Raw genomic sequence first — 24,923 nt, forward strand, 5'->3', positions numbered from 1 at the left:
AGCAGCCATAACATCGGGTTTAATATCGGCACATCTAGCAAAACCACGGAATATTAGAGGGTTTAAAACATTTATCTAATACTTCAAGACTCATCGCCTGCTTATTTTCTGCACTATTGACAAGTTCTGACACTTAAAAAAGGATCGCCCGACAACTGTTAGTCGTAGGGCACCTGTCACGTAGCAATTGTATGTTTCGCGAGCGCAAGATGAGCTCTTCTATCAGCATACATTCATTCATCCATTTCCTTAGAAACGCAGCGTATGTATGGACGGACGATATGAAAGTACAATCATCGAAACGCCTTTTTATTACACCTACTTCTAACGAACGCTCAAGACGGTTCCGTCCACTTCACCTGGTCCATGACCTGTCCCGCCGACGGGTGGGTATAGCCAATTCTTAACATCAAGCGGAGAGGCTGCATTATATACTGTTAGCGAATTGTCTTATGTGGAAGCGGGCAGTAAAAATGATCTGGAATATGAACTTACCCCTTTGCTTCCCATGATGCGCATCATCTGGGTAGCTTCGGTTCCGGGCGCCATCTCGGAGTTAGAAATGCTCATCAATTGCAATTTTTGCGACTTGGGTACAGCTGCTTGCAAGCCAACGTTGGAAAGGACGCCGCCAGATGTGTTCCGGAAACGGCCTAGTACTTGCACGATTCCCTCGGCGTTACGCTGTAATTGGAGAGTGACATTGAGACCATTTGCATTGTAGCACGGGATACCAGCCGGTGGTGGAGCTGCTGCCGCTTGCTGGGGCGGGGGCGTGCCGAGTGATGCCAGATCGCCCAGTCCCGAGCTAGCAGGCGCAGGACTCTGATTCGAGCCTTGAGAGAAGAGATCCATAATGGATGCCGTGTTGCTCTGTTGAGGTAGCGGAGAAGTAGCCTGGGGTGAGGTCGCGCTGCCGCCAAGGATATCGGCAAGTAAATCAGTATTGCTTTGGCCTCCGCTCGTAGGTGAGGCTAAGGGCGTAGTGGTGCTGTCTCCCATCAGATCTAATAGATCCTGATCTGTTGTAGGCTTGGCGATGAGCTTCGACCTGCGGTTAGCACCCTTCTTGGGTTTCTTGGCAGCTTCGCCGAGTACCCTAGACTCCTCCTTGATCTGCGGCGGCGGCATCTTCTCTAAGACACCACGACGTATATCGTCGTACGCAAATAGGTTACCGTATTCGACGGCTCTTTGTTGGACCTCAACATCCAGACTAGTCTGGTGGATCTCTAATAGTCGTTTAATGCGTTCTATCTGGGTTTGATCTGAGAAACGCGTACTTAATTTGACCAGGGCCGTGACTATATATTCGGTAGAAACCTGGGTGCCATAGCTACTGTTAAGAATGGTGGTGAAGAGGTCGACAATTTCGTGTTCTTTAACCTCCTGAACTAATTCCTCCTCTTCATATTGTCCGCCCCTAAGCAGGGAGTCTCCGTATTCACCAATACACCATGCGCCGGCTTGGGTTAAACTCTCCTGGGTAATGTCCTTCTTTAAATTTGCGTATAGCTTTTGAACGGCGTACGTCTGGAGCTCTGGTGTTGTCGCTACGAGTCGGACGAACGACGCCATAATGGGCTCTTTGACGTAATTTCCCGCGAGGGTCAGCACTCGCAGCATAGTATCGACATGCCACCGCTTATTAGGGGCGTAACGGTCGGCCGCGATACCAATTTGGCTGGTCATGTTGGGCTTGAATTCGTTATCGGCAACCTCGAGGAAGGCAAGCAATTCTCGAATCAGCACTCGCACATTGCTCTCATTAATTAAAGTGAAACTTAGGTCTAGAGCGCGTCGCCTAATGCTGATATCAGGATCCCGTAGACAGTCCAAAATTGTATTACGGTGCCGCTGGACTGCGTTTGGCTCGATAGCAACAACCTTGATCAATGTGTTGAGGGCAACGTATCTAATATTATTGTCGCGGTTAGAAAGGAACTTGCCAAGAATATTCACGCCAAGAACTCGGAGACCCGAGTCCGCTTCAATGTCGAGAATCGTCCGAACGGCCTCGTAGAGGATTGAATTGCCGACGTTCTTAGACGAATCGGTATTTGTAGCAACCTGGGCGAGGATATCGTTGATCTGTTCAGTTCCTTCGGCGTCACCACGAACAAGGACTCGAAGCAGCCGGAGAATCTTGACTTGCAGGAAGGGGTCCGTGATACCAGTGACATCGTGTTCGGGCGCATAGCCGGAGGTAGCGAGACCCTTCAAGGTCCTGACCAGAACTGGGACGAATTGCTTGAACTTATCAATGATTCCTTCGTCACCGCCTTCCTCCTCTTCTGCTTCACACATGCTCGTAACCAGGGTAAGTCCGCAAAGAAGCACGCCATGGTTCCTATCCGACAATAAATGCGCTGCCTTCTCGACAAAATGCTCTTGTAGGTCAGGAACCTTGCGACATATCCTCATAGCGCACAGAGCTGCCTTTCTCCTAATATAAGGGTTCGCAGTCGAAATTAGAGTCTCGATTTCGGGGAACAAGTCTCGAGACATCTCGATCGAAGCGATATTTCCTAGGGTACAAAGGGCGAGACCCACGACATATTGGTTGGAGTGGCTTAGATCACTGGGGGAGGAAGTAAATGTCAGCCTGGGGTCGTAACTAAGACGGTTGAGAGAGGATAAGCGATGTACTTTTTTAACGAATTTGTAACTAGTGTGAGTACCTCCTGGTTCTCATCTAGTAACAGACTTGTAGCCAGATGGCCAAGCCGTTTGTCTGCGAACCGGGGAGAAGCGAGCAGCTTGATGCATTCTATTTGACCGAAATGGGTTCTCTCTCCCAGTGTGAATAGGTATAAAAGTTTGGCCACGTTGTTCCGCCTGTCGATCGTCGGGAGTTAGCAAATGCATCGAGGCTTTCGAGAATAGCGGGAATAGTGTCGCTTTATGCACACCTCACGTTGTGGTCATGGCTCTCTTCGCGAAAACTAGCCCTGATGGCGGCGCTCTCCTTTTGGATTACAGCTCGTTCGTCGGCGATGGTCTTAGCTGCTCGCACATTGCGAATAAACTGTTTCACTACACGGGTAAATGAAGTTAGTTAAACCTACCATATTAATTGTAAATGGGGTTATAGGGTATTCAGGAGTTTGGTGGGTTATGTGTAAAAACCTGTCTTCTATATCGAAACTTACAGGAACTCATGGTGAAGCTTCACGGGCCCTGGAAGGGCCTATTGAAGTAGAATAGCCAGCTTTAGCAGAGAAAGAAATCGTGGAATACGAATAATTGAAGTCGCAAGTACCTAATGTTTCGCAGAAATTCCCGGTATCCTATTGTGAATCGTCTTAGTTGTTCAACTCTGTATTATGGCGATATTGCCTTGTCAAGGACCAAGACCAAGACCAAGACGAAGATCAGCCGTGTGCTGTCAGGAGAAAGGTACCTAGGTACCTAACCTAGCCTTTCTAACCTGTGGTGGATCCATCAATGCCCAGTGGATGGTTGGAAGTGGGATATTCCGGAGCAATTTTATCCGATATTTAGAGGTACCTAGGTACATGGATGAGGTACGAGGTACGAGGTTAATATCTTACCTCCTGTACGGTAGTACCTAGGGTCCATTGGGGAATGTTTAACCGCATCAAGTACAAAACCGTTGGAAACTTTAGCTGTTTCAAAATGGAATTACATAATATTATAAATTCATAAATCGACGGCTCGCGGGAAAGCTTACTAGGAATAAATATCATTTCAGCTCGGTTACTTTTCAACGTTAATAGTGCACCCGCCGGTGTAAGCATGTCCCCGTCTCGGCCTGATAGTAGAGAAGTAAGAAAAAAAAAAAAAAAAAAAAAAAGAGGTCTACCCACATGGTCCATAGCTTAGATAGGTACCGTTTCCCGCACTATCAGAACTGCGCAGAAGCTTCACGATCTACACAGGGACCTGGAATCCCCCCATCTTCTCCGCCATCCGTTTGTAACGCTATATAATAGCACTATATAAGATAAATAAATCTCTACTTTTCTTCTAAATCTCAACATAAATTCTATATTTCATCTAAATAACCTATTTATATATATCTACATATCGACCTACATTACACAATGGCGTCCTATGCACTCCAAGTACCAAGCGAATACGGGTAAGCGCACCTTCAAACCGACACCAACATAGATCCTTTCCCGCGCCGCTACTAACCGCATCTCTAGCTACGTCCTGACCGTTGCCGCCTCTTCGCTCTTCGTCAACACATACCACTTCATACTAAGCGCAAAAGCACGCAAGAACAGTGGCCTAACTTACCCGATCCCCTACGCTAGCCAGGAACAGGCCGCCAAAGACCCCAAGGCTTACAAGTTTAACTGCGCTCAGCGCGCCCATGCCAACTTCATCGAGCACCAGCCGTCTTTTCTCACTGCTTTGCTTATCTCCGGCTTGTGGTTCCCGACCGCAAGCGCCGCCCTCGGCGCTGGTTGGGTCTTTGCACGCACGTGGTACGCCGCCGGTTACACATCCGGTGGCCCTTCGGGTAGGCTCAGCGGTTTCTATATCAGCGCCCTGTGCGACAACGCGTTGAAGATTATGGCCGTTATCGCTAGTATCAAGTTGCTCCCTCAAGTTTAGGGCATTGAGCTAGGACGACGAAAACATAGAAAGAAAGAAAAAAGGGAAGGGGAGGGGGAAGATAATAGAATTAACGCGGGAAAAGTAAAAGAGTAACTAGATTTCCTTATAACTAAGTGAAATTTACACTATTCTGATCAAGTATTAAACTCTATTATCCCAAATGTTTCCACGTTAGATGGGCAAATAAGTCATAGGCCAAGACATTTTGCTCAATCCATTATGTGCCACTAAGCCGCGGCTTGGGAATAATATTTAACACATATATCAGGCCACTTGGTAAAGTTAGTCTCATCAATGATATGTCCAAAACGAAAGTATAATCCAATTTGGATAATTAATTGATAGGTAAATGGGCACTGGCCTGCGAGCTTAGGTCAAGCCGTGGTAGCTGGGTTTCTTACCATGGATGGCTCAGAGCAGGGAGCAGCGCCAAAAATAGTAAGGCAAAAGAAATGAGGCGCCCAAAGCTGAGAACTTTGTGCTAGGTAGATGAGTTGATATATTTAAAATTATTATGGTAAATTATGCACAATCGACGCACCGTCTTCGACGTCGTTTTCGAAGTTCTACCATGTCTTGTTCATCCTGATCAAACGACTCGGACGGATTTTGGTCGGGGCTGGTAGATTGGGACCATGACTCATGACCGTTATTACCAAGGAGATAATCCCCAAAAAATTTCATAGCTTGGTAAAGCTCTTCGCCAGTTGGAATGATATATTCGCTTGGGAGCAGAAAGCCATAGCTTCCCGTATCTCTCAGCTTGATCTGGTAGCTGTAACGAGCCCTAAATTCGTGAAAAATATAATCAATGGCAGAGCCTCCGCCAGCTTCTATACGAACTCTCCGGGTATTCCGCATGGAGCCTGCTAAGTCTTCGCTTACAACGGCTCCTTCACAGGCTGACGCAGTGGTGTAGACTTCTCCGCTAGAAAGCCTCATGTGTTTAGCTAAATTCATAGCTACTTCCCTTAAATTCTCGATGTTAGGCGGGCGGATGGCACAGGAATAGGCATACGGATATAGGACCTGCTGAGAATAAGAGTGGAGGTCTAGGTAAGCCACAAAATTGGCGCCGCTGTCCGTCTCATTCCTCACCCAGTCTGCTAATTCACCGGCTTCGACGGCCTCGAAGGGTTGGTCACCACCGTAGCTCTCAGAGCACGGTTCACTCTGGTGCTGAGTACCATCCCATCGGTAACCGAATGCGTGATCCAGATCGAATCCTGGGCAATACTGCATCTTGGTGCGCTGTCTCGACTTCCGCCAGAGCCGGTCGGCGTCCCAAGTGTACTCGTACCCATCGGGATTTAGGACAGGAATGAAAACGATGTCGAAATGTTGTAGAATTTTGGCTATCATGGGATCCTCGTCAACAGACTTGATAAAGGACCACGCAACGTAATTTACTGTGCTTATGGATATCCACTCTCTTGCGTGAATACCGCCGGTAATAAGGATGATATCCTTGCGAGAATCTGGGCTATCCGACGGCGGGCCACTACGAGATATGCCAACCCTTAACCCTAGTATATCGCGACCCTCGTACGATCGTCCAATATTGACCATCCGAACGAGACCACGGCCACGAAACATCGAGTCAAGCAACTTCAGCCACGAATACGTGACAGAAAGTGGCTGGTAATCGCGAAAGAAAACGTCATCCACACCCTGCTTCCTAGGCAAAGGGATGTCATTTGCCGGGGTGATCCCTCGATCTTTCGAAAGGAATTGGGTGACGGAATGTGCGGCAGCATTGGAAGGATATGTAGCTGCAACAGCGCGGGCTAGATCGGGAATTAAAATGAAATGGTTATCTTGTAAAGAAAGCGGCAGGATACCCATTAATGGCCGAATACGACGTGCTTCAATGCGTATATCAGTGTAGTTATCAGTGAAGTCCCAGACATCGAGCAACATTTGATCAATAGCCTTTCTTAAAGCAGCCTCGTTTGCATCTGTCGAGACATTGAAGCGTATCACAACCTCATTTTCATACCTCTGTAAATTCTCGACAAGCTTCGGATGGGTTACAAACCACTGGTTCTGGTTCGAATTCTTGCTAGGCTTTTTCGAAACCCACCCGAATGGAATGTCGAGCAGGCGGCTGAAGTATGATCTGCCATTGTGGAGTTGGGACGGAGTGACCCGAGGGAGGCTCGTGGCATGGGAAGGGTGGGGGATAGAGAAGAGGAGTAAAAGAAAGACGAATATGGATAATGAAGATGATGAAGAGGAGGAGGAGGAGGAGGAACGAAGAAGAGAAATGAAGCTCATTATGATGAATGACCTATATAGCAAACGACGTTACGTCGCAGAGCATAGGAAAGTAACACCTACGTATAGGTAATGGTTATGTGGAATTGGTAATGTTATGTATATAAGATTAGATGTATGTAAGGTTGGGATGAAGCTTACGGAACGTGTCCGGCATTGGCCTCTTTTGGTGGCAGCCTAGAATTCGGGCTGAGCGGGAGGGCGGCAGGGCGGCAGGGCGGGAGAGGGTTGGATGAATCCTACCTGCCTTGAATTTAGACTTTGTCTAAGGTAACGGCTAAGATTCTAGTCCTTAACAGACGTGCATGATAAACTGTTCAAGATGTAAAAAGAGTGGGGAGGGGTGGAGTGGATAACGCAAGCAGCCATTGAATGCAGGTAAACTGTACCTAGGTACCTCATGTCTACACGGTACAACTACCTATGCTTCATATATCTGGATTACCTTACAATAGTATACATCTATATACCTTCGAGTTTTTATGCCGGTTACATTAAGTTACATTTACACTAGCCATTGGAACTTATACCTATATATTATACATCATACCTAGGTACCTACCTCTTGAGGAAGGTATAAGTATCTGCTGCTACCTAAGCTAACATATTTAAAGTATTAAAGTATATAAGAGAGAATACCTTTTTAGCGTGCAATTTTCTTTGTTGTATGGGGCGGTATGTAGTGGAATAACTATAGTTATACCTAATTAAATATTAGGTACTAATAAATACGAAGTCAACTACACAACTAACTAGTTAAAATACCATCCAACTAATAGTTATATATGAGGAGGCCAGTATGTATGTTGATCTCTTTATCCAATTTGTCGGGTCTTTTTCTTACGGGACGTCTACAATAGTACAGACCTACCTTAGATTGTATCCATTGAAAGTAGGGTACTTACGGGGAACATTGGTTAGGCGAAACAAATAGCGTGCATAACTACACGTGTAGTTAACCCGACCTCGCCTTTTTAGGTAGGAACATGGGGCTCTCAGCGGGGATGGAAGGGGGGGCAGATAGGAGGAACCTGAAGAGGTTCAAGGGGTCCTTAACAACTTTTAATTGTTTCTACGACCTACAGAAATAGCAACTTGGCAACGGACCTTATTGCTTATACCAACACATCACCCACGTACAACGGACGGTACCGGAATACCTAGTCCCCAGCCCAAACCCCCCCGTACCTCTCCTGTACCTCTCTGATCTCGATGAGATCCTGAAAAAAAAAAAAAAAACTTACACCCGTTGATAGACATTCATAGGACGAATGAACGAATGAATGAATGGTTCGAACGGTTAACTGATCGTGTCGATCCAACCGAATCCAGTTCCATACAGTCCAATCGAGCGATCATAGCCGTACGACAAAATAACTCGCCGCCCATCCGTAGTAAATCTCGAGTCTGACAGCTCCAACAGCTTAGCGACAATAACCTGTCTCCAAAAGATTCCTCTATCTCCGTGAAGGAATTCAACACCTATCCCACCCGTTCTATCCACCCACTTGTCGTCTACACTCCTTCGCAACGTGCTTCACGACGATGGGTCTTCGCCGTAGTAGCTCTTTGGCGTGATGATCATCGGCTATTCCAGCCACCCATCGCCCGTTACTATCGTTGCCGTATACCCGTGTACGTATACACTGTTCCAAGCCCGACGGCACCCCTAGTCTTCTTCCTGCTCAGACGCCGAGTTGTCGTCTACCGCAATGCCCTTCCTACGCCGTCGAGGTGTCATGGCTAGTGACACCGACATGAGACGACACACCATTGTGGTCGATTCGGCGTCCAGTGCCCCTAAATCGTCATCGCGCAAGCCTCAGCCAGAGGCGTTTTTGAGCCCCGATGGAGCGGCGGAAAACGAAGAAGGGACGGCAGATGGTATATCTGGAAATGGCGAAGGTAGCAAATCTTCCGTCGACACCGTCGCGATGTCAGCTACCACGTCCATGTTTCCTGGAAGAGAAAGCGAAGATCCCTTCAGTCGTCCCGAGACACCCCCAATTCAAGACGAATCGCCGAAACATCGTAGGTTCAGTATGCTGAGATTTCGCAATGCTTCCGATTCTCAATTGTCGGCCCGATTAAGACAACAGCAGCAAGCCGAGAGGCTGCCGCCCATGCCGGAACGTACGTAATGTCTTTTTTATTCCTCGAACCTCCCTTCTCGATATTACCCATTATCTTTGACATGAAATTCACTTTCCAACCTAACTGGCCTATTTAGCTCCTGCCATCATCATGACAGCTCCGACCATGACTATGGACATGGATATGCAACCTAAGAAACAACGCATGAAAATCCCTTTGCGGATGCGCCGATCCAGCGACCTTCCTAGAGGCGACCAAGAACCTACAACGAAATTCATTCAACCTCCGGCCAAGAAAGATAAAAGGAAACCCATGAACGAACGAACGACTTCATCGTCGAGTAAACAGACAGTGACTTTCGAAGAGAGCCCGAGGTCTGAAACATTGACCAGATCGCAGACCAACACTACCGATGATCAAAGCGCTTTAACTCCCCCTGTGAATCGTTTATCCGAGTCTTCTAGGTCAGAAGGCAGCTTTAACGAGCACACTGCATCTGCGCAGCAAACCGGTTTAAACCCTACATCTTTCTTTCGTCTTCGCCGTAGACCCAAACAGCCAGAGTCCATGTTTCCTCTAGCGCATCTTCCTCAGAAATCAAAGACGCCCGCAATATCGGGCGCGGCCTCCTCTGTCTCACGTTCTTCGACTTCATCACGCCCTTCCAGCTTCGCAGTAGACCCATCCCGCCCGTCTTTAGGACAAGATGCATCGGCGCCGTTATCTTCTCCCTCCCAATCTGGAAAACCATCAGGGTCCCCTGCTACGGCATTATTTAGGCCTTCCTCCCGACAATCTGGACGGTCGTCCCCGACGAGAGTGCACGTAGGTCTTCGAGGGCGATCTTCCACTATGAGTTCTCTCGGCGAGAACTTTATCGACGAACACCAACGTCCAGCTACTACGCGAACCTCGTCTTCGACTGGTCGTAAAAGTTTCGGTGACCTTTTAGGATTAAGTCGTATGCGACAGAATACCGACATCTTACGACACGGGAGCTTGACTCCCGCAACTCCAGGCTCGACCACTTCGAAAAACAATTCACTGCAAATAAATAGGGAATCGGTTGTGCTACCTGAGCGCCGGGAAGATGATACGCCCGCCAAGTATCTCGCGCGTCTAGAAGAGATGTTTAGCCGCGGTGTTATCGCTAGTGCCTTGTCCAAGGAGACAGATCCCTTTTCTGCGGCCGTACTACGAAGTTACATGCGAACATTCAGTTTCTTCGAAGAGCCTATGGACATGGCCATCCGGAAGCTTCTCATGGAGGCCGAGCTCCCTAAAGAGACTCAGCAGATAGATCGATGCCTACAAGCCTTCGCTAACCGTTACCATGAATGTAACCCTGGTATATATTCTACCCCGGACCAAGCATATTTCATAGCCTTTTCCCTCCTTATATTACACACAGATGTGTTCAACAAGAACAATAAGTACAAGATGCAGAAGGCGGATTATTTGAAGAACACGCATGGCGAAGGTATTTTCGATGATATACTGGAATGCTTTTATGACAATATTAGCTACACACCCTTTATTCATGTTGAGGACGATCTGACCATTAATGGTGATCGATCTGGTAGCATGCGATCCAAGAAGAAACCCGCATTTCCGAATAGTACCACCACCGAAACAATACGAAGGTCGAAAGACCCAATTGATCCCTATACGTTGATCCTGGATGGCCGGCTCGATACTCTGCGGCCACCTCTTAAGGACCAGATTCCACTAGAGGAACATTACAGTTACCTAGGCACAGCTAAAGACCTCAATCTGAAAGAATTACAGAACACTTTCTTCAAGACGGGAGTTCTGCAGATTGTATCGGCGCGATCCCGCCCAGATGCTTTTATGACGGAGAAGACAGCAAACAATCCACAAGAAGCCCATCCGGGTATTGTAGATATTAAAGTCACCAAAGTTGGGCTATTATGGCGTAAAGATGCTAAGAGAAAGAAGGCGCGCTCGCCCTGGCAAGAATGGGGAGCCATTTTAACCGGCGCTCAGCTATATTTCTTCCGCAATACGGCATGGGTCAAAAATCTAATGCACCAGTACGAGACACATATTAAGTCGGGACATGATGGGATACCACTTATATTCAACCCGCCCCTCGAACAATTCAAGCCCGATGCTCTCATGTCGACGGATGGTGCTGTGGCGCTTTGGGATGCCAATTATAAAAAGCACAAGAACTCCTTTGTGTATGTTAGGCATGGCGGGCTAGAGGAAGTGCTGCTTGCACAGAACGAGGAAGATCGAAACGACTGGCTCGCCAAATTGAATTATGCTGCAGCATTCAGGACGTCTGGTGTACGAATGCGTGGAGTTATAGGCGGCAACTATGAAGGTCAAGGTCGACGTGCTATCAGGAGACTGGACAGTCCGGATGCCACTCAGCTCATTCAAACGCCCAGTGGAGAAGTCAGCATCAACCGAAGTCGGATCGACCATCAGATGGCTCGGGACATCCTCGTTGCCCGTCGAGAAATTATACGTCAGAAGATTGAAGAGGCTGACGAGAAACTTCAGCACGCACAAAAAGTTCTAGAGACGCAACTCAGGAATGCCAGGCATTTACTAATCCTAGCTCCAATTCAGGATAAAACCCGGGACCAGGTTCGAGGAGGCGCTGCGAAGATCATTGCGCAGCTAAAATGGTCTCGAACAGAAATCTGGAAATTAAAATGCCACCGCGATATCCTTGCTTTAGATCTTGAAGAGGAGAAGGAGATCAACGGCGATTTAGGGGTGTATATGATGGGGATTGATTCGACTGAGAAATCGGTACCTGGAAATAAAGAGTCGATATCCGGTCCTCATAGTACACAACAGACATCGCAAACTCCTGCTCCGCTTTCATCATCTCAGTCAGACGAATCTGTGAATCAGATAGATGGAGACTCCCCAGCGTTAGAAGACTTTGTAACCCCTCCGACCTCGGCCACCGACCCGTCATTTCACAACGCTCAAACTTCACAAGATGTGCCGCCAGTCAGTTCCGACAATATTAAAACTCGGAAAACATCTGTTTCAAGCGTAGCCTCTTCGTCGAGGCCAGCCACTGCGGCCACACTATCCCGGAAAGCGTCCAGCCCAGTCATTGGACAAGATACGGACGCCATTGATGAACAAGCCGAAGAGGATGAAGGTGAAAGGCAGATACTCGAAGAGGCGGGCCTTCTGGAGATGGACTCGGTTCGGGCATTAGGTCACAAGCGTACTTCCTCTGGCAAGATTCACGAGGATAGCTCGAACCGACCCAAACGTACAAGCGTCTCAGGGGCAGATAAAGAAGGGCTCGAAAGAAGCAAGATTCGCCGTAGTCTCCATCGTACATTAAGAGACGGCACGGGTCATTTGTCTCACCATCGCAGTAGGAAGGGCAAAGATTCCGCGTCTAGCGGCGGTATGTCGGAGGAGACAGTTCGGGAGAACGATGTCCTCACTCGTGGTACCGGTAGCTTTACGGTACATGGCAAGAAGGCGTCTATTGTCAATTTTGGGAGTGAATTGCAGAATATGTCCACTGATGAACGCTTAAGGCAGCGTAAACAATCATACCAAAGCGACGAGCACAAATTTGATTCCCTCACAAGCACGGATGACGACTTTCACTCAGTCCTCTCTAGTCCTCGAGAACGATCTGCTCGGCGAGGATCGGGTGCTAGCGCTAGCACGGCGACTGCTCGATCTTTCCGGGAGCTGCACCGGAAATATTCGTCGTCGAAGACTCACCGCTACACAGTCACAGGAGGCTTGACAGTTCCATCTGATGAAGATAGCGACGCAGCTATAAGCTTCTCGGATGGTCGAAGATCACCTTTGCCACCTCTAGACGATGAAGACGAAAGTCTCGAAGAGGGTCGGGTATCACAGGCTCGATTTTATACGCCCGAGCCCCCTATTTCTCCTACCCAGAAAGCGTCAGAGGCGGGAGAAAAAGATGAGGAGGAGTCCCAGGATATAGAGCAGCTACCCAGCCCCGTCATCCAGACAGTTGGCGCGTAATTCTTCTTCCTCTTTTTTTTGTCTTTTTTTTTTAACGTGGTTACAAACCATAAATGCCGTGGTACTTGTTGCGTTGTGTTGTTTTGGTTCTGACGGGGAACGGTTTTAATAACCACCATTGCATAGGAGTTTATAGAGGGTTCGGATTCATAACAGGACAAGGCGAACGGGAAACGGCTACACACGCTCTCGAACTACAAGCGCTTGAAAAAAAAAAAAAGAGAGATGACAACAACAATCTAATAAACGTGTGTTGTATGTACTGATAGAGAAAAGGGGGCATCAGTGCTTCCGACGAAAGACAGAGAGGGCAAAGAGCATCCGATCCGAAACAAACAAACAAATCAACAAACAAAATAACACCTCCCCCTGCCGGTATTTACAACACCAGGTTACTTCGCTGGAGAGTCCTGGATGGAGACGGAGCGGAGTATACGCGTTACGGTAATTACTGTATATACATGGACTTCTAGCAGCACTCCTTTATAAATTTCGCCCTTTGTTAATGACGTCTTATGCGCCTTTCTGCTATGTGAATATACTACTTCTCGAGATAGAATACATAATTTTTATAATTATTCCCCAAATCCGAGTACGGAGTGCCTATTACTGACTAAGAAGTAGTGTTCACAGCAACCAATATCATATGGAAAGAAGCGTTTTGTCATTTTCATGTCTCTTATTCCAAGACACGTGGTGGCATTGTATTCGATCATGCTAAATATCCTGATTTTTACTTTCCTTCCCTTTTCCTACAATACCCCTAACCTATTTCTTGCCCTTTTTCTTCTTCTTTCCCCCTTGCACCGCGGACGCCTTTTCCACCTTCACGGCCCCCGCGCCGCCGACCAGCTCAAGCGTCTCCTCCTCCTTGACAACGCCGCCCTGTGTGGACTCCTGGGCCCGCTTGCGGCCTTTCTTGCCCTTGGGTCTGTACGTGCTGCGGTCGCGCAGAGGGAGCCACCTCTCCGGATCGGGGAGCTTGCCTTCCTCGTAGTTTTTGGGTAGCCGCTTCTTGCGCCGGCGCTTGGCGGATGCTGGTTTTTCCGGCTCGTGCTCCGCGGGGCGCTTCTTGCTCGTGGGCGCAGTCGGCGTGGGAATCGAAGCTACGCCCGCAGCGACTAGAGCGGCGGCGTTTGCGCCGGCTGTGAGACGCTCGACTGGAGTTAGGCTCGGCAGATACCGCTCAATTTTGGCGTAGTCCTCGTTTGCGAAGGAGGCTACGAAGCCAGCGACTGCGATCAAGTCTTTTTCAGATTGAACGACTAAAGTTTCGAATGACTCTCCTGCCAATGCGATGTCCTCACGATTAGAAGACTTGAGGAGCTCAATACCGGCTTCGCGGAGAAGAGAAGAAGCAGAATCTTTTGATTTTGAGCGCCAGTGTGTGGATGCTCTTGCTAATTCTGTGCGTATAGAGTTCTGGCGTCCTTGGAGCCGATACAGGGCCACGGTCACCGCGACCAGACCGGGTGCGAAGCGTACATCCTCAAAGTCGGGAGTTAATGCTGTTTCAAGGCGCTTGAGAAAAGCTTCCAAGAGACTTAATGCTGGGCCAGGTTTCTTTAATTGTACATATAATTGAATGATGGTTAATAGAAGGCCGATGTCTGTCGGGCGTTTCTCAAGGAGATGCAGAATTTGTTTTAGAGACTCGTCGCCGGTCTGCAGACGGGTATGAGCGGCCGCGTTAATGACTCCGAGGCCTGCAATTTCCACGGAGCTTGTGGGAGATGGGCTTTGTAGGACTCTTTTTGAGGTAGAAGACTCAATACCATCAAACTTTTGCGCCTGCAGATCTATAGCATATTCATTTTGTTTCAAAATAGATGTCTGGTAAGCGAAGAGCTTATCACTTCCAGAGAGTTTAGTGACCGACTGGAAAATGCGCTGTGTAAGGAAGGGATTCCTTCCTGCAGCTCCGATGGCGATCTGGTTATTCTGTGCGACTGCTCTTGTTGACGCCTCCGGAATCCTGCCCGAGGTTAGAATACAAACATCAATTGAGACCTGTAGCTTACTCACTCGGATATCACAATGGATTTATGCAAAGCTGCCGCCTCTGCTTCCTTGCCTAACCTGGTGAGAACGTAGGCTTGTTGTACCATAATAGGTAGCAGTTCGGTCTTCTTCTCGTCCGCAGATATATCCTCGCTAGCTTCGCATAAATCCTGCGCTCGCTTGAGGAAGACAGATGCGCGGTTCAAGTCGCCCCTGGCGATACACGTACATGCAGCATTGTACGCCGTCTCAAAAGCCTCGAGATGGTCACGCGAGGGTTGTCTCTCTTGCTCCCTTAGTAGATGACCTAGTCCATTCCATTCTAGCTGGGCGTTCGTAGCGAGAAGATTAATATTCAAATCGTTTTCTTCACCGGCTAGGCCTCTTTGTTCTTCTAGAAGATGGCGGTAGGCATCTGCTGCATCCGGAAATTTCTCGGCGCGGTAGGCGATCTGAGCGGCCAGATGGCGAAAGGGACGGGAGGACTTGGAGGATGGGGGAGCTTTCTCGAGTGTTTTTGCAGCGTCTTCAAGCTGGCCGGATTTGTAAAGAGCATAAGACTTCTCAAAAACGCATTCTTTCTCTAATTCATCCCCGCCTTCGGCTATGGCTCGGAGGGCGTCTTCGAAGCGATCTAGCTTTAAAAGGGCAATGACACGTGTGCGCTGGGCTTCGATATCCTTTTTAGAGGCTTTTATGGATGCATTGGCAGCTTCCAAGACTTCATCGTGGTCTTGGATGGTCGAGGCTCGCAAGAGGGAGGTGAGCTTAGCAGCGGCATTCGCCATGGCCGAAGAGGAAGCTGCGGTAGCTAGCCTTTAGATTATAAGGTCGTAAACAATAATCTAAAGGCTGCAGTGATGTGTGGTCGTTGATTATTGTCTAGGCGAAGCGACATACGTTGCGTTGTGGTATACGTATAATGTGTACTATGTAAGTGGAAGTGGGATGTAGTTGGATGTTCCCAAGTCTGGACGGCGGTGGGGTTTAGCACGGGTACCTCAAGCACCCTTGGGCCTTCACTCGAATATAAGATACATGTACTTTATGGGCAAATTTGGGTGGCTAGATACCTTTGAGTAGCTTCCCTACAGTGTATTTCCACCTAGGTACGTATACCCACTTCTTTACAGCTTATAGGTAACTAACATTAGGTTAGGTAGCCTCTCTCATAATTTGTGGGATGGAAAATATATGAGCTAGGGTATTTATCTTATCTTATCAAGAAATGACTTATTAAGAAATTGCCTACCTACAACTTTCAGATCAAGCAAGCAGCTAATAAGATCGTTTTCTGATTCCTTATCCTTATTCACCTCTTCTTCTTTTTTTATATTATTTTTATTTTCTTCTTTTCCAATAAGAATGCATAAGCGCCATAAACGACGTGAACATTTTGATACGCCTAGTTCTATTCCGTACAACTCACCTCTTCTCCCTTATAGTTCTCGCCCATCTTTTTGAAGTTTATGCACGCCGACGTATTGTCCTGTAATTGGTTGTAATTTGACTTGCTGGGCCTCCCTTGGCCTAAGCTCGAACGCCGATGAGGAGGACAAGTTATGGATTGCTTCGGGATGAATGTCCTACTAGCCTTTGTTTCTACCTCGCGGGGATGGTAGTATCAGATAGTGGCACAGGGCTTCAGACCCGTCCAAGATATTGACTTTTTCTTTTTCCCTCATAGCGGATGACAACGATGTCATTTTCTCTTCGATACCGCCATACGAAGAGGCGGTCAACTCAAGAGAAACGAAAAAAAAAAAAAAAAAAAAAAAGTAGCGCATGAACACCGGGATACGCAATCGTATTGTGACCTTTGTGCAGTTATGAGCCCGTAGGAACCACAGTGATGCAATCCGAGGAGCAGATCTCACAAATATCTGTGGCACGCGACCCTGAGCTGGTCGAGCATTGGGATTGGAAGGTGAAATGATAGCTTATCAAAGTAGCCAGGAGAGCTGAGAGTGTGTCCAACGCTTCATTCGTCCCCTATTGGGCCTTGTTGATATCAGAGGTGTTTTGTCTGCTCGAGGTGAGGTGAGCAAGATAAATAAATATGCCCAAGAAGGACAAAACGCTGGAGGCGACCCTTGTCAGGCGGAAATATCCACGGCGTGGGGGTAGGGCGTATCATCGTATGTATGATACATGGGTAAGTATGATATGGTTTTATATGCGCAGATTGTAAGGTTGCCTACAGCTCAATGCATCCAAGCACCCAAGCATCAAGATATCTATCTCGAGATTCAGACATGCGCAATCATACGCACATACTATGTACGTATATCATATCGCCCACGTATTCATATTTACAGGTACATGATTAGCAGGTAGTCTACATAGTATAAAGATTCGTAGCCCAAGTACCCGTATTCCAATTTTAACTTGGATCTACCGCTCACATACATCAGTACTGCACATACATGGAACCAACGGATTGAGAGATTATTACGCAACAGATTCGATGGATTAGTCTATTTATTGCGCCATCCCGTCATCCCCCATTGTACCGAGTACGACGCCTTTATATATGCTCATAATTCCGATCATTATCCAATCATAGCCTTGTATAATCCTCGTCTAACGGTCCCAGGCATGTGGCATTGTACAACGTTGGCCTTAACAATGACAACTAACCCGGCCGGTACCTCTTATACTTGTACACATATTAGGTACTGCTGGCTGACATCGTCTTGTGGTCTTTCATTCTCGGTATATATCCCGAATTTTGCTCACTTCCACCCAGAGGCTCGCAGGGTGACGGTCGCTTGGGTAAGATACTCGCTTGTTTCTAGTCATCGCGACCGCTTGTTGCGTACCCACGATTTATTTAATGGATCTGATGCACGCCATAAACGCAGGCAAGCCGCAACACAAGACCACCTAGGTGGATGGGGCATTCCGTATTGGTCCGGTTCTTTGGTATCTACTACCTCAAAGTAAAATACTCTGCAATACTCTGCAAACCCTTACATGATGGCCCACAAGGTTAGGTACATAGTACCAACCTGTTTTTAAATGCTAAGATACCTAACACTCTCCACGACGGCGCACTTATAATAGTATACCCGTCTTATAAGATCGGTAGAAAAACCGGGCTGATTACGTACTCACCGGTCGGTTTCATCATTTCTCACTTATACAAATATACCTACCTAAGGTAGCTACGCGCTATACCTAAGGTATAAGCTGGCTTGTGATGGCCGAGGCCAATTGTACGTACTATACACTAGTAAGACAGCATCGGGACGTTGTAGACATGGGTTGCGGTTGCATTTGAATATACTATGGCACCACCTACATACCTAATACATGTATGGCATTAGGTAGGATGTACCTAATGTAATAAGTATCTGGCCATAGCATTGCCAGAGAAAGAGTGTGGGGGGTCAACCCCCGAGTGGGAACAGTGAGAACAGTGGGAACAACCGGACCAATGACCGATATCCAAGACGTTCTCGCCCTCCCGTCTTCTCCTTATCGGTCTAGAGAAGGAACCCCCACACACGAGATGTCACAAGAGATAGTCTCCACCTGCCCCCGTTCCTAAATGCCTTTATGCCTCTTAAGAGTTACATACTTGCATACTTTATGTACGTAAGTAACCAAAATCTAACCAACACCTGCGGCAAATCCATGTGGCATTGTGGCTTTTACGTGCTTCCTTCTGCAGTAAAACGCTGACCTTGGGCGGCAGGGATGGCAAATCAGAGAAATTTGTGATAATTGATTAAAGTTTGCGGTAAGAAATTGCAGGCCAGATTTTTTGATTTTTTTTTCCTTTTGATTTTTTAATTCTAAGCGTTCCTTTCTCTGCACATGTCAAATGTCGCAACGTCCCGTGTTATACCAAAGTACCACTCAGTAGCATGCATTTGCACGTACATAGGTACATAACCTAGAACTTACATACGTCCTAATACATCTACCTTCTGTAGGTTGGAAAAGGTAGAAGGTAGGCGGTTAGGTGTTGATTGTACTTACCCTAGGATGTGGTGTCGCCTTCCCGGTCGCAATAGAGTACCTAACCTAGATGATTCTCCTTCCCCCTTCCAATATCTCATTACTACTCTTTTTCTTATTCATCTCTTGTCCCTCATCTGCCCACATTACCCTTGACTCTCTTCTAGTGTAGGCTGCCAGGCTACCAGGCTACCAGACTACTTACTACTAGCTCCCCCCAGATCTTCCTCCCGCAAAAATACTCGCATCTCCCGATTCGGGCCTACTCAGACTTTCTCGAAGTTGGCAAAGAACCGATCACCATGAGCAATTCTACTTTTATGTCAGACTCACAATAGCAAATGCCCGCGATTGGGCCACCACCCATCCCTCATCCCTCGTTCATCGTTCATCATTTATCTGATAATAATATCTTCTATTATAACAAGTGGTGGAAAAAGAATATCAGGTCTGGCGATCCGAACTGTGCCGGGTCCTTGCCAATCCTTGCGCGGTATCTGATAACTCGGACCCCTTCTGGCCTATCGGTTTATCTGCAGCGGATCCCATTCGAACACATCCGTCCACGCATTTTGTACACTCGTCCCCCAAAGCACACACTCTGTCCCTTTTCTTTGCGTCAACCTCTTTTTATCCATCGGGTACATCATCTTCCCAACTGATTTAATACATATCTTGTACATGTTATCTGCCGTCAGCCAGTACGTCTTTGTCTTGACTGCGGCGTCTTTCGTTACACCCTAGGGAACGTACCTACATCGGCCTCCACCAGTTACCGCCCGGCACCTGGCTTCGAGCGCCGCGGGGAGTTTGATAACGGATTGTGGGACCCGGTCTCTTTCACCAGCATACCACCAAGTCATATCCTTATTATATCACACTGGGGATTCTTCCCACTCCCATTCTTAACACACCACCATCTCCTGGTCCAGGAACACACAAAAACACGGCTTTCCTACGGTCGTGAGCAAACCCATCCCTAACTTCCGGGAATTCGGTATATGGGCATTTCAATTTGTTCCATGGACCAAGTATACCCCGCTGTCTCGCTCCTGTACTTCGCGCGCTGCGTACGATAGCATTAACTAACCTTGGAGTGTGTGCTCTACTGTTCGTGCACAATATAACGCTGAGTACCCTTGCTTGGGTGGCCTCAAGGCGGAGTCTCGTATTCTGAAGGCATCCTCCGGTCTTGGATTGGATTTGTTGCTGTGTAACAGAAATAACAGACAATGTCTGAACCCTCTTCGCAATCACCACAGGTGGAACCTGTGGAACCTAGTCAACACATCGATGAGAATAAGCTCCCCAGCGGACAGTGCCGGTACATTTTGCTGAACCCGGAAATCAAGGGGCAGCGCTGTGCCTGTGTCGGCTTTACTATCAATCGGGCTCTCCCAGGTGTCACCTGCGACTGTGGGCATCTCTCATGCTACCACATCCAGTCTGCTGAACCACCACCAAATAAGAATGAAGTTGACATCCTTCGCCGGCGCATCAAGCTACTTGAGGATCAGCTTGACCGAGAGAATGATGGGGGGCTTGGCGGCGCGTTGGGCAGCGTGGTTCGGCGGCTAGGGGACCTGGAGGAACAGGTCGAAAAAAATAAAGACGAGACCAGCCAGGAAATGAAAAGCTGTTACAAAAACGTTGACCGTATGTGGCAGTCAGTCACCCAGCTTGAAAAGCAGCAAACCGGATACGAAGATCGTCTTCTTATGTTTGACGAACGGCTAGATGGCCATGTCGACACTCTACAGGGATTAAGCGATAGGTTGATGGAGTTTGATGAAGCATCCATGGTTCTTGAAGAGCGCGTAGATGCTTTGGAGGAACAGGACTGCCAATGTATTCCATTCCGTAGGCGCAGACGACGATCCACGTCAGGTTCAGAAGACTCAAAAAACTTCAAGGTAGCACGCCGCTCCCGTCTGTTAGATAATCGTGATACAGCGCGATCCACACCGACTTCAGTCTCGGGTTCTCGCCGCGGGTCTACCGAAAGTGGTCCAGTAGAGGTGACAGGATCTTGGACTGTGCATATCTCGCTTCTTCCGACAGCCTCGCAGCCATTCCCTTTCGAGAAGGACACAAATGCGTACAAGCGGTGTCTATCCCGTGGACTCCACCAAATGATCGCAGTTGGAGGAACAGACGGCGAGTCCTTCGCTAGAGCCGTGTCGAAAGCTTTCGGAAGACTCCTCCGAGGTAGGGAGTGGGTCCCGCTGCAGGCCCGGCTCTGTGACGCCGCAACGTTGCAGGGCCTTCCGATGCTGAAACCCCTAGACCCAACTTTAGTCAGTGGAAATTACGATCTTGATTTTCTACGCAAGTATTGCGCTGTTTGCTTGCCAAATGGCAAGGTAGAGTCCATGTACATTGCAATGCTTACGGATACCTTCTCATGGCAATTCCTGAGGCGGTCGCCGTGCTATCTAGAAGGTCTTGAGGAATGTTGGGCCTACGATCCGCTACTTGACCCGAACGATAATTTTGAGGATTTTAATAGCGAGATGGAAGATGGAAGGTCGGCGGGGGAGATCGTACCGCCTTTACCCTCCTTAAAAAGGACAGCATCAGAGATGTCGCGGACGCCAAGTATGAGTTCAATGTCGCCGAATGAAGTAAATGACAGTTCGCGACAAAAACTACCACGAACATGTATGCAAGCACCCATGGAAGTTCGTAGACAGGGAGTGGAGACGGTTTAGACTTTGGGGTTGGATATACCATTATAGAAGCAGCACGATAAAGTGCAGATAGACATGGGAGGGCGTATCTCTTTTCTTTTCTTTCCCTTTTCCCTAGGAGATGGGGCGCAAACAGACAACAGGGAAGAAATACCAATGGATTCCTACAAGCTTAATTACCCTCGCCCCTTCTTCCCTATTTACCTATTTGCCTTCAAACAGCCAAGTTCTGGTCGGATAGTTTGTATATCCACAAGGCGGACGCGAAGGGAGACGGTGATGACGACGACGACGACGAAGAGTACACACTTTTTTTTTAAGTCAAGATATGATGGTGTGGTAGAGAGTTCTAAGCAGCAGATTGGGAGCGTCAAGAGGCTAAAGGTTTTTTAAGCTGTAAGTGGAAGACAGACGTGGAAATTATACAATCAGACAGAGCGAAATGCGAACGAGTAGCGGTGAAGATTGTCGACATAGAGAGGAAAGAAGAAAGGGAAAGAAAAGGCCCCGACAACTCAACTGTTAACACACAAGCCACATGAAACCGGACAAGCTGCCTCGTCTTACACTGGCTTACATATACAGTGCCATTGCGTTATTCAAAGGTTTAAAGTGTATCCGAGCGATGGGACTCGGTACGCCAGGCTTGGAGGACCTGGTTGGATGGTTGGAGTTGAAGAAAGGGAAAGGGGGGGGAATACTTATCATTCATTATCATATTAAATATCAGGTCATCCAGTTCTCATGAGGTATATATCTGATATAACACGTGTAAGAGGCGATATAGTTACCTGTTCTAGGTACCTATCTAGATATATACAATGTATAAACTGTATTGTTTCTAATATGCTTGGTCATTGTTGTGAATGAGACAGACACGTGGGACAAAGCGGTACATAGGTACTATGTAGCAAAGATTAGAGGAAGAAAAGGCCCACCCCTGAATGTGGGGGTTAGTCAGCTAAGTAGGTAGTAAGTATCTAAAAGGACGGGTACCTGAGTACACTAAGCTACTTTGAAAGCTTCAACTTCATCACAAATTCCATTGGATAGGCACGGCACATCAAATAGAGCGAGGGCGGTGCAATTATAATTCCCCTTGAATATTCTACGCACCTCCGTGATTTCTGATTTATTCCTCTCTCATACCCATCTTCCGATTCCACCATAAAAGCAGTTTGAACCTCAATCGACAAATCATTCCGATTCCACACGATACTCGCTATCCACAATCGCATCGCGGCAATATACCCACCGACCAATATCAAAACGAAACCCGTAGCTCAAGGTTCCCGGATCTTCCTTTAGCTTGTTTCGATTGTTCAGGTACTTCTTTTCGTCGCGCCTTTCACCTTCCTGATCGAGAACTGCACTCGACCAGCGCCCTACAATTCGACCTCTACCAGCTACAACGCGCCTTGGCGGGTAGATACCAGGCAAGATGGATACACTGGATCTCGACATGGAGATGGACGTAGATGTCGACCTCGTGCCTGACGAGCCAATAATTCCCGAGCCAGAGTTTCAAGACGCACCTGTATGATCTACTACCAATAACCTACCCTACAGAAGACGAGATATGATGCTAACTTATGTCTTTTCAGGGCAATCGCTCACCTGGGGAAATAGTGGACGATGATACTGTTATACCCGGAAAAGTCCACATCACAGGTCTCGACGTCATGAACCCCGAGGAGGTCAAGACTTACGTTGCAGAACACTTTCCAGAAGAACCATTGGAAAGGATAGAATGGATAGACGATTCCTCAGCAAACCTGCTATTTAGTTCCGAATCAGTTGCGCCCCGCGCTCTCAGCTTCTTATCGGCCCAAGACAAACAGGACGTATCTCAACTTCCCTTACGACAACTTATATTTGCCAAGCCATTCTCAAAGAGGCCGGAGGTCGTGTTACAAGTACGCCTAGCTGTCGCATCCGATAAGAAACAGGCGGGCGCTGCTTCGAGAAGTCGCTTCTACCTTCTTAATCCTGAGTACGACCCTGAGGAGCGACGGCGGCGCAACGAGGCCCGGAGGTATCGCGACCGGGATGGTGAAGGGTATAACCGTAGGCGAACAAGGGAAGCTCGAGACCGGGAGGCCGAGGAACAGTTCGATGTCAACCTATATGACGACGACGAGGCGGCTTTATCTCGCCGCGCATCATATTCACGACCTCGGCATAGGCGGTCCTACACACCAGATACGAGCGAAGATGGATATGGAAGGGATTCGTATCATCCTGGCAATCGCGGTAAGGAGTTATTTCCCGACAATCCAAACGGCCGGAACGAGTCTCGGAGGAGGCGATCAGCTTCACCCCGTGGTCGAGATAGCAACCAGACAATGGATGATATTGCAAATGAAGGATTAGCAGCTCGAAACCGTGACAGAGCACGTGCAATCAAGAGCCGCATATCACGTAGCAACAGGGTCAGGGAACTTTTCCCAGATAGGTCAGGTGAGGAGTCCGGGCGGCTCGGGGATGAGGTGGAGGATACAAGCACTTTACTAGCCAAGGGGATCATGCTACCTCTAATGGACGAGAGAGACGATAGTCGGGCAACGCCAGGGCTTAAACTCGAAGACAGGATTACAGTTCCGGGAAAGAGTAAATTGGCAGACAGGATCACAAGTGCGGACAAGTCTAGAGATTCAGGGTTCAATATCCGCGGCACGGCAAGTCAGAGAAGTGCGAACCAGGGATTTGCGATTAAGGGTAGCGCAGGCAAGTCAGCGAAGGAACTGTTCCCAGAAAAATTAGGGGCCAATGCCGGAAAGGAGCTCTTTGCGGATAGAATAGAGGGTAGATCAAGACAACGGCAAAGAGCTGGGGATTTATTTGACTGATAATATAGGAGCAGGCTAGAAGCAGGCAATGCGATATGGATTCTAGGACGGGGAGAGGAGGGTAACAGGCTTATACAACAAAGAGGTGAGTATCATGTAATAACACTTATATATAGCATCGTTCGGCGAGTGCATTAAGAGAGGATCAAGGAACATGGTGTTTTTCGAATTTGCCTATATTCAATACCTCCCTCCTTAGTGTTTCGGTTATGCGTACCTTTGGTAGCCTTACTTTAGGTAGGTATTTATACCGTATTTATTTATACCTTACCTAAGGTATACCTACATTGCATTGCATGTATGCAATACGCGTTAGGTAGATCTACGATTACCTGGCAGTCGCGCAGTTGCCTGGGTATAGCCAACCACGACTTCCAATGGTTGACCTCCAACTGTAAACAGTCGATTGCGACTTCCATTTGACCAACAGTACAAACCCACCGAC

At 47.9% G+C, this 24,923-nt stretch overlaps 7 protein-coding genes across 7 annotated transcripts; 4 read left to right on the forward strand and 3 right to left on the reverse strand.

Annotated features, from left to right (window-relative positions):
* Nucleotides 1–5: 5 nt before the first annotated feature.
* F4812DRAFT_425268 (Adaptor protein complex AP-1 gamma subunit) lies at nucleotides 6–3,374 on the reverse strand. Its single transcript, XM_047933909.1, has 5 exons — nucleotides 3,153–3,374; nucleotides 2,913–3,036; nucleotides 2,650–2,838; nucleotides 496–2,581; nucleotides 6–422 (listed from the first exon to the last, which is right to left on the reverse strand). The coding sequence occupies exons 1-5, from the start codon at nucleotides 3,160–3,162 to the stop codon at nucleotides 336–338; spliced, it is 2,496 nt and encodes an 831-aa protein (XP_047791259.1). The 5' UTR covers nucleotides 3,163–3,374; the 3' UTR covers nucleotides 6–335.
* Nucleotides 3,375–3,794: 420 nt separating this feature from the next.
* On the forward strand, nucleotides 3,795–5,066 carry F4812DRAFT_425275 (membrane-associated proteins in eicosanoid and glutathione metabolism). The gene is made up of 2 exons (XM_047933910.1): nucleotides 3,795–4,105; nucleotides 4,173–5,066. Exons 1-2 carry the CDS (start codon nucleotides 4,068–4,070, stop codon nucleotides 4,585–4,587), a joined length of 453 nt encoding a protein of 150 aa, XP_047791260.1. The 5' UTR covers nucleotides 3,795–4,067; the 3' UTR covers nucleotides 4,588–5,066.
* F4812DRAFT_425277 (uncharacterized protein) lies at nucleotides 5,067–7,189 on the reverse strand. Its single transcript, XM_047933911.1, has one exon. It carries the CDS (start codon nucleotides 6,865–6,867, stop codon nucleotides 5,113–5,115), a length of 1,755 nt encoding a protein of 584 aa, XP_047791261.1. The 5' UTR covers nucleotides 6,868–7,189; the 3' UTR covers nucleotides 5,067–5,112.
* A 1,197-nt stretch (nucleotides 7,190–8,386) lies between these two features.
* F4812DRAFT_352689 (uncharacterized protein) lies at nucleotides 8,387–13,308 on the forward strand. Its single transcript, XM_047931743.1, has 2 exons — nucleotides 8,387–9,000; nucleotides 9,098–13,308. Exons 1-2 carry the CDS (start codon nucleotides 8,580–8,582, stop codon nucleotides 12,970–12,972), a joined length of 4,296 nt encoding a protein of 1,431 aa, XP_047791262.1. The 5' UTR covers nucleotides 8,387–8,579; the 3' UTR covers nucleotides 12,973–13,308.
* A 48-nt stretch (nucleotides 13,309–13,356) lies between these two features.
* Nucleotides 13,357–16,107, reverse strand: F4812DRAFT_352676 (uncharacterized protein). The gene is made up of 2 exons (XM_047931742.1): nucleotides 14,998–16,107; nucleotides 13,357–14,947 (listed from the first exon to the last, which is right to left on the reverse strand). The coding sequence occupies exons 1-2, from the start codon at nucleotides 15,759–15,761 to the stop codon at nucleotides 13,741–13,743; spliced, it is 1,971 nt and encodes a 656-aa protein (XP_047791263.1). The 5' UTR covers nucleotides 15,762–16,107; the 3' UTR covers nucleotides 13,357–13,740.
* A 4,064-nt stretch (nucleotides 16,108–20,171) lies between these two features.
* On the forward strand, nucleotides 20,172–21,650 carry F4812DRAFT_458473 (uncharacterized protein; the record flags this gene model as incomplete). The annotated part of the gene is made up of 1 exon (XM_047937370.1): nucleotides 20,172–21,650. The coding sequence occupies one exon, from the start codon at nucleotides 20,172–20,174 to the stop codon at nucleotides 21,648–21,650; it is 1,479 nt and encodes a 492-aa protein (XP_047791264.1).
* Nucleotides 21,651–22,650: 1,000 nt separating this feature from the next.
* On the forward strand, nucleotides 22,651–24,711 carry F4812DRAFT_425287 (uncharacterized protein). The gene is made up of 2 exons (XM_047933912.1): nucleotides 22,651–23,166; nucleotides 23,234–24,711. Exons 1-2 carry the CDS (start codon nucleotides 23,071–23,073, stop codon nucleotides 24,476–24,478), a joined length of 1,341 nt encoding a protein of 446 aa, XP_047791265.1. The 5' UTR covers nucleotides 22,651–23,070; the 3' UTR covers nucleotides 24,479–24,711.
* The last annotated feature ends 212 nt before the right edge of the window (nucleotides 24,712–24,923 follow it).

The sequence above is a fragment of the Daldinia caldariorum genome (assembly GCF_022478825.1).
Source record: "Daldinia caldariorum strain CBS 122874 unplaced genomic scaffold F4812scaffold_6, whole genome shotgun sequence".
NCBI classification, from domain to species: Eukaryota; Fungi; Ascomycota; class Sordariomycetes; order Xylariales; family Hypoxylaceae; genus Daldinia; species Daldinia caldariorum.

What these genes read in the sequence shown, in the direction of transcription:
- F4812DRAFT_425268 (XM_047933909.1), bottom strand. An exon ending in AGCCATGACCACAACGTGAG is followed by an intron (nt 2,839 to 2,912) that starts GTGTGCATAAAG and finishes GACGATCGACAG; the next exon opens with GCGGAACAACGTGGCCAAAC. An exon ending in GCATCATGGGAAGCAAAGGG is followed by an intron (nt 423 to 495) that starts GTAAGTTCATAT and finishes TATATAATGCAG; the next exon opens with CCTCTCCGCTTGATGTTAAG.
- F4812DRAFT_425275 (XM_047933910.1), top strand. Translation starts at nt 4,068, where the DNA reads ATGGCGTCCTATGCACTCCAAGTACCAAGCGAATACGG. An exon ending in CAAGTACCAAGCGAATACGG is followed by an intron (nt 4,106 to 4,172) that starts GTAAGCGCACCT and finishes CCGCATCTCTAG; the next exon opens with CTACGTCCTGACCGTTGCCG.
- F4812DRAFT_425277 (XM_047933911.1), bottom strand. Translation starts at nt 6,867, where the DNA reads ATGAGCTTCATTTCTCTTCTTCGTTCCTCCTCCTCCTCCTCCTCTTCA.
- F4812DRAFT_352689 (XM_047931743.1), top strand. Translation starts at nt 8,580, where the DNA reads ATGCCCTTCCTACGCCGTCGAGGTGTCATGGCTAGTGACACCGACATG. An exon ending in GCTGCCGCCCATGCCGGAAC is followed by an intron (nt 9,001 to 9,097) that starts GTACGTAATGTC and finishes TGGCCTATTTAG; the next exon opens with CTCCTGCCATCATCATGACA.
- F4812DRAFT_352676 (XM_047931742.1), bottom strand. Translation starts at nt 15,761, where the DNA reads ATGGCGAATGCCGCTGCTAAGCTCACCTCCCTCTTGCGAGCCTCGACC. An exon ending in AAATCCATTGTGATATCCGA is followed by an intron (nt 14,948 to 14,997) that starts GTGAGTAAGCTA and finishes AACCTCGGGCAG; the next exon opens with GATTCCGGAGGCGTCAACAA.
- F4812DRAFT_425287 (XM_047933912.1), top strand. Translation starts at nt 23,071, where the DNA reads ATGGATACACTGGATCTCGACATGGAGATGGACGTAGATGTCGACCTC. An exon ending in CAGAGTTTCAAGACGCACCT is followed by an intron (nt 23,167 to 23,233) that starts GTATGATCTACT and finishes ATGTCTTTTCAG; the next exon opens with GGCAATCGCTCACCTGGGGA.